Source organism: Simochromis diagramma, unplaced genomic scaffold (genome assembly GCF_900408965.1).
Source record: "Simochromis diagramma unplaced genomic scaffold, fSimDia1.1 OVJJ01000350.1, whole genome shotgun sequence".
Classification (NCBI taxonomy): domain Eukaryota; kingdom Metazoa; phylum Chordata; class Actinopteri; order Cichliformes; family Cichlidae; genus Simochromis; species Simochromis diagramma.
Window position 1 is genome coordinate 4854 of NW_024386753.1, and position 9154 is coordinate 14007.

Below are 9154 nucleotides of genomic sequence, written 5' to 3' on the forward strand. Positions count from 1 at the left end.
ACAGGACAGAACATCATTAAAGGGATTTGACTTTGTGAGATCACCCTGAAAACGCACCACTCGGTTCACTCTGAGATATTTTCAGTCTGGAAAGATGAATCTGTCGGGCTTCAGGCTGCTTCTCACTTTAAGCAGTTCATGCTGTAGCTGATGGACCAAAAATGACATTTGATATTTTAGACATTCAGCTGCTGACTCTGAAGCCAACAGGCTCTTGAGTGTGGATGATTGTGTTGGTACTGGATGCTGTGATCAAACAGCTGTTCTGATCTGTCTTCATTCATGCCTGTTGTTATTAAGCCTCCTAAGCTCCAAACCAGTAAAAGCAATCTTTGGAGGCAACACCCTTTTTAGTACTTTGCTGTATTTGTTTGTGATTGTGTGACACTGAACCACAGTGTATATCCTCTGTAACACTCAGACGTTTCCAGATCAGTGTTTCCCCCTCAGCTGTTTCTCACTATAGAGTCTTTCCTCTGTAACAATGAGGCACCAGCAGAGCATATCTGGCTCCCAGTCTGTGGCTGATAGTGCCCCCTGCTGTTAATAACAGGAACAGTGTTTGTATGGAGCTCATAGTGATGGTCTGAAGATTGCTGCTGCAAGGCAGTAATTTGTATCCATGTGTGCTGTCTATTCTGAGCATATGCAGTTATGTGAGCTCTCAGGTTTTATGTATCAGGACATAATTAAAAACAATCAGGTCCTTAGTAGGTCTTAATATGAGGTAAATATAAAACATGAAGTGTTTGTGAGGTTCATCTGCAGCACCTTTGTCTCTGTGAAATGTTTGCTAATTTAACATTTTCCCTCCTAAACAGGAAGGAGTTTGTGGAGGCCTATGTGAATCATGCCTTCAACACATCAGTGGAGAGTCTGTTCCAGGAGTTCAAGCGAGGCTTCTTCCTGGTGTGTGAGCAGGATTTGGTGAGGCTGTTTCGACCAGAGGAGCTGCAGGGAGTGCTGGTCAGCCAGGACGTGCATGACTGGGAAAAGTTCAAACAGGTACAGTCAGCCAAACAGACACAGGCTGTAGTTTCACAGCTGTCCTGTAGCACAATAACTGTGTACTGCATACTGCCAAAAGCATTCAGTCGGCTGCTTTAACACAAATATGAACTTGAGTCACATCTCAGTCTTAATCCAGACTTTTGTATGATAGTATAATATAATAGTCAGCCCACCCTTCGCAGCTATAACTGCTTCCACTCTTCTGGGAAAGCTTTCCACAAGGTTTAAGTGTGTTTATGGGAATTTTTTGACTATTCTTCCAGAGGTGCATTTGTGGTGTCAGACACTGATGTTGCAGGAGAAGGCCTGGCTCACAGTTGCTGCTCTAATTCATCCCAAAGATGTTCTATCAGGTTGAGGTCAGGACTCTGTGCAGGCTAGTCCAGTTCTTCTACACCAAACTCACTCATCCATGTCTTTATGGACCTTGTATTGTGCACTGGTGCCCAGCCATGTTGGAACAGAAAGTGGCCATCCCCAAACTGGAAGCATGAAATTGTCTTGATATGCTGAAGCATTAAGAGTTCTTTTCATCTGCACTAAGGGGGCGACCCAACTCCCAATAAACAGCCCCACACCATAACCGCCCCTCCACCACACTTTACACTTGGCACAGTGCAGTCAGACAAGTACTTCTGGCAACCACCAAACCCTGACACATCCATCGGATTGCCAGTCAGAGAAGTGTGATTCGTCACTCCAGTAAACACATCTCCACTGCTTTAGAGTCCAGTGTTGAGATGCTTAAATCACTCCATCTGACGCTTTGCATTGTGTTTGTCAGTGTAAGGCTGGGATGCAGCTGCTCAGCCATGGAAACCAATGAAGTTTGGACATCTGTAACAACAGCAGACTGCAGATATTGGTGACATGGGTGAACTATGAGCCTTAGCATCAGCTGACTCGCTGTCATTTCCAATTACTTCCACTTTGTTATAATATCACTAACAGCTGACTACGGAATATTTAATAGCGAGGAAATTTCATGACTGGACTTGTTGCACTGGTGCATCCTATCACATTACCATGCTGGAATTCATTCAGTTCCTGAGAGCGACTCGTCCTTTCACACATGTTTGTAGAAGTAGTCTGCGTGCCTAGGTGCTTGATCTAATACACCTGTGTCCATGGAAGTGATTGGAACACATTAATTGAATGATTTGGATGTGTTAGGGAATACTTTTGGCAACATAGTGTATGCCTGACCTTACAAACTCTATGATTATAACAGTCATTTTCACTGTTTTCAGAACACAAGTTATGGTTGGAGATATCATGACCGCCACCCCACCATACAGATGTTTTGGGAGGTATTTGATGAACTAACTGAAGAGCAGAGGAAAGATTTCCTTCGTAAGTACTTGCTGAAGCCTCCATTATGATATGTTACTGAAATCACACTGTATCATATAAAACATTAGATTTTTCTGCACTTTACCAAGATACATTAGAGAGCAGCATTGTTCTGATTAATATACTGTAAAGCTGCTTCTGGCTGGTGGACTGAGCCGCCTCACCTTTCACCTGGCTCACGTCACACACCTGGAGAGACCTCGACCTCCACCTGTGTTGCCTCACGCGAGATGATCTAGAGGCTCTGAGTCAGTTGCTACCAATCTCACACGCCGGACACTAATCGCATGCTCGCTGCAGCAGTCATGTGACTCGTTGTTTTTCAGTCCAGGTGCTGCCCTCTCTCACTGCACTGACCGAGCTTGATGTGTCATCCAATAAGGAAGTGGGAGGTGTGGTCCACCTGCTGGTCTCCGCCCTCCCTGTGACACAAATGAGGCGGCTGCCATTCAACAGCTGCTACATGAGCAACAAGTCCTTCACTGCTCTGGGTAACACACACACACACACACACACACACACACACACACACACACACACACACTTGTTTATTTATAGAAGTTTTCCTTCAAGTCATTCTCCCTGAATACCTCTTCCACCCTCTAGCCTGAAATGGTGAAAACTTTGTGTTTATGCATCAGCCCTGGCGGTTTCCTATCTGCGCACGGTGGATATTTCCTGGTGTAAAGTGGTTGGCGGTCACTTGGCGCTCCTGCTGGATGCTCTGCAGCCATCAGTCGTCAGCGAGCTCCGTCTTTGCAGCTGCGAGCTCACCACTGATGACATGCAACATCTGGGTAACTAACACACAATGACATTATACTTTTTCTTTTTTGGTCTGTAGTGGATCATTAGGCTGCATAAATGTATATTAAGACAAGTAAAGCCTGAAGGAAATTGATATTTCTTTCATTTATTTCATGCTGCCAGCATCTGTAGCTGTCGTATAAAACAAAACAATGAAACTATTCGGTGTTATTTTTGTCTCCATCAGAAACATTGTGAACAAAACAGTAAAGTGAACAGGCATAAAGTGATCAGTTATCAATGGGTCCTCTTCCTCTGTGCAGCTGCCGTGTGCAGACGGGGCTGTCTCTCCTCACTCCGTGCACTGGATCTGTCCTACAACAGCTTGGTGGGAGACAACGGTTGGTGCAGTCTGTTTGCAGCAGGAGGTCTGGGCTCTCTGGAAGACGTGGATGTCAGTTTGCGACCTTCAACCTCTGCTCCGTGCTCAGCCTGGCTGCCCGCTCTGCTCCGAGCTCTGCCTCAAATGCCGGCGCTGGCTCGACTGGCCATGCAGAGGTGGACAGCTGACTGTCAGGAGAGAGAGCAGCTGAGGTACTGTCTGAAAAAGAGGAGTGTCCTGCTGGAAAGGGATCCAGATTTACAAGACACATCATCAGCATGTAGAGGGAACAGTCAGGAGAGCCTAGAAGAGAGTCAGCCTGAGGAGTAGGGAGCAGAAAGCCTGAGTTATCTGATCTCAAATTACAAATCATCACAGAGAGATTTCAAAAGAGCACTAGGGAAGAAAAGCGCAATCAGGTCTTCAGTTTATGAAGGACAGTGGAATTAATTTGCTTTTTAATCTCATGAACTTTATCATTCTGCACTTGGACTTTGTAATTCTGCAGTCAGACAACAGCCTAAATAAAGATTCACCTTTGTTACATCTCCCACTCGTTTTCAATTGTGCAAAAACTGCGTTCAGCCATTACAAAAATACTTAAAAGACTTTGTTGCTACAATTTTTCAACAATTCATGATGAACATTCATGCCACAACAACTCAGCTGACAGACGGTTTAATGCTTTTTGTTGCAGTTTGATTACAATCGGGACATGGGAACAGAATCAGAGACACTGATTAGATACAATGTAGCTTGCTTCAACACAATGCTCAGGCTCTGGAACCAGTTTCCCAGATAGGGTCTGTGCAGCGGGGACTGGTTTGTGGCGCAGCTGCAGGGGAGGCTGACAGACTGCAGCTCCATCAGTTCATCACGCCTCCCCTGCATAAGACGTGTCGGGACCTGAGGTTGTTGTTGCATGTGGGGTTGCAGCTGAAAAGCAACCGAGTATTGTACGAACGAGCAACCGGATAAAGAACTGTTAGAAAGAGCGAACTATGTGGTCGTGTAGGGGATTCGCTTGTCACAGTCTGAGACTTTCCACACTCGCCACAGCTGAGTGGTCTAACTCCAGCATGGATGGGCTGATGTGTTTTTAAGTGACTAATTTGATTAAAAGACTTCCCACACTGATCACAGCTAAAGGGTCTGTCCCCACTGTAACTTTGTTGTCGTCTTTTTGGCTGCTTCATGGTGGTAATTTTCTTTCCACAGGGATAAACTGTGTGGTTTATCTCTGTTTACGGGGGCTGAGTGACTTCTGTTGGTGTCATCAGAGCACCGAGGTATCAGCTGGGTTACACCCCTTTGCTCCTGTAGTGACAAAAGCCGTGAGTTACGAAACAAGAGGAACCTAAGATTAATTTATTATAACATGGGAACATGCATGCAATATAGTATAAATAATAAAAACCAAGCTTATATAATTTTAAAAAAGCTTGAAAGTCAGTATTTGGTATGACTGCTTTTAATATGCTTCTGCTTAAAAGACTAGCACTACCACTTAAAATACATTCTGTGTTAGCAAAAGGTTTTGGTTTTAACATTACAATGTAAGATTTGATATACATGCATCTGTAGTTACATGCACCTCTAGTTACATGTTACTCTAGTTACATGCATCTGTAGTTACATGCACCTCTAGTTACATGTTACTCTAGTTACATGCATCTGTAGTTACATGCACCTCTAGTTACATGTTACTCTAGTTACATGCATCTGTAGTTACATGCACCTCTAGTTACATGTTACTCTAGTTACATGCATCTGTAGTTACATGCACGTCTAGTTGAAGGAACAGTTTAAATACACTTTCAAATATGCTTTTTTAAAATCCTTTTTAAAGAACGGATTTTATTCATGGCTCATTGAAATGTTTTTCTGCTTCTTTGTCAGACTCATCTCTGACTGCCAATCACCTGTGACACCAAACACACCTTTATTTTTCCAGTTATTACTGATAATAACCAATATAAATAAGTGATTCGTGTTGATTCAATGTTTTTTTGTCTGATATGTGGTTTTGTATTTGACTGATGTCATTTAACTGCCCCGTACATTGGTCAAGTATGTTTAATAATAAACATACAATAAACAAAGAGGGATCAAATTTAAACCTCACTGACTAGGAAGCACACAGTGTTTGTCATTTTATATTAACTTTACTCTGAAATAATTTTAGCATTTTTTTCAAGTCCCCAGTGTTTCCTGATCCTTGGAGCACTCCTGGTTATCTGCTATGGTGGAGGTGGCCAATGTCTGGAGACAAATCGTTGTTCTGGGGAGCTGCTTTCCTCCAGTTACTTTACATCAGAATAGAAAGCATGAGAACGACCCTGATGGAAAACAGAAACAGCATCCAGGAAGTGAAATAAAGATTAAGCTGGGGGCGACCGTGGCTCAGGGGGTTGGAAATCGCATCTGTAACCGGAAGGTCGCCAGCTCGATCCCTGGGCTCTCTGTCCTGGTCGTTGTGTCCTTGGGCAAGACACTTTACCCTACTTGCCTACTGGTGTTGGCCAGAGGGGCCGGATGGCGCGATATGGCAGCCTCGCCTCTGTCAGTCCCCAGGGCAGCTGTGGCTACAACTGTAGCTGCCTCCACCAGTGTGTGAGAGTGAATGAATAGTGGTATTGTAAAGCGCTTTGGGTGCCTTGAAAAGCGCTATATAAATCCAATCCATTATTATTAAGCAGCCAAATTCTAGCTCTGGGGCCCGTTCTTCGTACCTCGCTAAGTAAGTTAGCTGGATTAGATTGTTGACGATTTCGCGAGCAGGTTTACTTTATGTAAACAGGATTAGATCGCGGCCACGCAGGTATGTCCGCTTCATGTATATGAAAGCAACAGCGATATTCCAGCACTGTTTCAGCATAAATAAATAACACCAATGTAACTAAAGATAATGCAGCACTTGATCCATTTATTGATTTCACACAGATACATACAGGTCATTTCCTAAAAAAGGGAAATGTACCATTAATCATTCTATTACATGTATGTGATTATTACAGATGTAATTCATATTTCAGAGTAGTAATTGTAAATTACTTCGTGTAATCAAGATGGGAGACCACGGCTATAAAAGCGAAGGTGGATTTGGGAAGTCTGTCGCAGCCATGTCCTGTCCGTATACGCGAGCCACCCATTGCGGAAGGTGCAAGATTGATAAGGAGAGTTTTCAGAATTCAGTGTATATTGCGGGATAGACAGGATCCTTTAGCTCAGCGCGACAGTGTGCTCATAGAGAGATATCGATATTTCCGTGAGGGTATTATTTACTTAACCAACTTATTGATGAGGGGGTGCAGGACCACCACCTGTCTTTTTTCGCTCTGCCCTTTTCTTGGTTGCTGTTATGAACAAACAAACAGATTATTTCAGGGTCTCTTTCCAAGAGACGAAAAGCAATATACGTGATAAATATTACCATTCTGTAGAATATTCTTATATTTCACTTTTACTTGTTCCCATGTTCTAGTGGGTCCTGTTGTGGCTCTAATGTGAAAGGGGATATAACATATTATAATATAATGTAATATAATATTGGATAATATAGTGTAATATAATAAATTTACCCTACCGCCTACTGGTGTTGGCCAGAGGGGCCGATGGCGCGATATGGCAGCCTGGCTTCTGTCAGTCTGCCCCAGGGCAGCTGTGGCTACAACCGTAGCTGCCTCCACCAGTGTGTGAATGTGAGAGTGACTGAATAGTGGCATTGTAAAGCGCTTTGGGTGCCTTGAAAAGCGCTATATAAATCCAATCCATTATTATTGTTATTATTAAATTACTTACGAGTTTAATTTGTCAGCAACTTTCTGCCAGCCCTCTCTCCTTGCTTTTGCAGCCTTTGCAGTGTTCCCTTGCGTTCTGATTAAACTCCGAAACTCATGAAATCCCTCACTCAAGAGTTCTTGCTCTGCTGCCGAAAAATACCGAGCACGCTCCTTCGACATTTTCGCCGACCAATCAGAGGGTTGCCGATCAATGTTTCTACTATCGATGCATAGCCCCTTTTACGACACCCAGTGATCTCACATTACTTCATCCAGCTGTACTGATCGTCAACAGCAGGTGTGTTCGGGGAACCGGATTAGCGAGCTCACGGTTAGCGCGATGGTTTGGTCTTGGATGTGTCATTTGATCTTGGATGTAGTAAGTGACATACGAAGAATGGGCCCCTGGTTTGATGCTTACATTTGGAGGACTCTCGACCACAAACTAAGAGAAACTCTGTCAAGATGCAGAAACACATCACGTTTTGCAAACAAGCATACTATTTTTATAGTTAACTAAACTTATAGTTTATTACAGTTGAGTTCCTACTCACAGACAACTGAAACATATTCACATTTGGAAAGCTGATTGTATAAATTTTCATTTGATTAATCTGAAATTGTTCTTCTGTGTCTGAAAACACCCACTCCCACTTACTCAACCAGTGTTGTCGTCTGCTGCTGTGGCAGAAGACAACACTGCAACTGTAACTAAACTGATTACAGCATTATTTTTAAAACCTTCAGTGAATTCAACGTTCTTCAACATTTTGTGTATGCTACTGTTGTACATACAGCCGATGTTTTACCTGATGGGTACAATGTTGCTGTTGAGGGGTTGCTGTGGATAGTGCTGGAGGGCAGGGCTATGTTGATCTGAGACTTGCATTTCCACAACACTCTATCCATAGTCACATACTGTGTATGCTACTGTTGTATATAGTGTATTATCTTATTTATTTTGTAGTTGTTTATATTTTATTTCTATTTTTGGATTTTCTTCTGCTATCTCTACCTGAGCTGAGGTAACGCACAAATTTTCCTGCCGTCGATCAGTAAAGTCTAATCTCCTCATTGACTGCATTTCTGATGGAGGTGAGACGTCATGCAGGACAGAGGTGAGAGGCGTGACATCACGGTGCCGTGACAACAACCTGGTGCTTAACATCAGCAAAACCAAGGAGCTCATCGTGGGTTACAGGAGAGCAGCAGTAGCAGAGGTGGACAGAGTCAGCTGCTTCAGATTCCTAGGCATCAACATCAGCGAGGGTGTCTGTTAAGTCTAATTGTTGAATGTTGCCATTGTGTTTCTTAAATTTGTACAGTCTTAGTTCAAGCAGTAGGATCAAAGCTATCCCTTTGATCCTGATCACCTCTCCAGCCACTCTGTGCTGGGGGAGGTTTTATTGTAGATACATCCTATCTGAAAGATCTGTTTCTTTTGATGTAAGCTTCCTGGATTTATGACCCTTTGGTCAGCAGGAGGTCTCTCTCTCTCTCTCACACACACACACACACACACACACACACACACACACACTCTTACAGAAGTTCACACATATACATTTACATACAGTGCCTTGTCTTTGTAACCAAAGGGGGTTGCAAGGGGAGGTGTTTTGTAAACTATTGTTTGAAGTTTGTCAATAAAAGGCAGCGAGAGGAGGCCATCATCGGGGTCATTGTCGTGCTGGACACAGACGAGGCCTCCCTTGCGCAAGTAATGGATCGATCGACTGTCTTGTTTTCTTCATGATGAATAAGTCTCTAGAATTAGCGGGGTTTGTGGAAACACAGACCCAACAGTGTCGTGCCATATTAAACCATTATACACCTCAATAGTAAAATAAAAAATGTGTGTAAATTGCCATGAAGTAAT

General features: G+C 43.3%; 1 protein-coding gene across 2 annotated transcripts; it reads left to right on the plus strand.

The window, feature by feature from the left end:
• The first annotated feature begins 903 nt into the window (after positions 1-903).
• Positions 904-4041, plus strand: LOC120728634 (leucine-rich repeat-containing protein 31-like). 2 transcript variants are annotated; one of them, XM_040023678.1, is made up of 5 exons: positions 904-1005; positions 2262-2364; positions 2691-2855; positions 3006-3161; positions 3435-4041. In XM_040023678.1, the coding sequence occupies exons 2-5, from the start codon at positions 2310-2312 to the stop codon at positions 3821-3823; spliced, it is 765 nt and encodes a 254-aa protein (XP_039879612.1). In that variant the 5' UTR covers positions 904-1005; positions 2262-2309; the 3' UTR covers positions 3824-4041. The 2 variants fall into 2 exon arrangements, with proteins under 2 accessions (XP_039879612.1, XP_039879603.1); XM_040023669.1 differs by lacking the exon at positions 904-1005 and adding an exon at positions 1313-1370.
• Positions 4042-9154: the final 5113 nt, after the last annotated feature.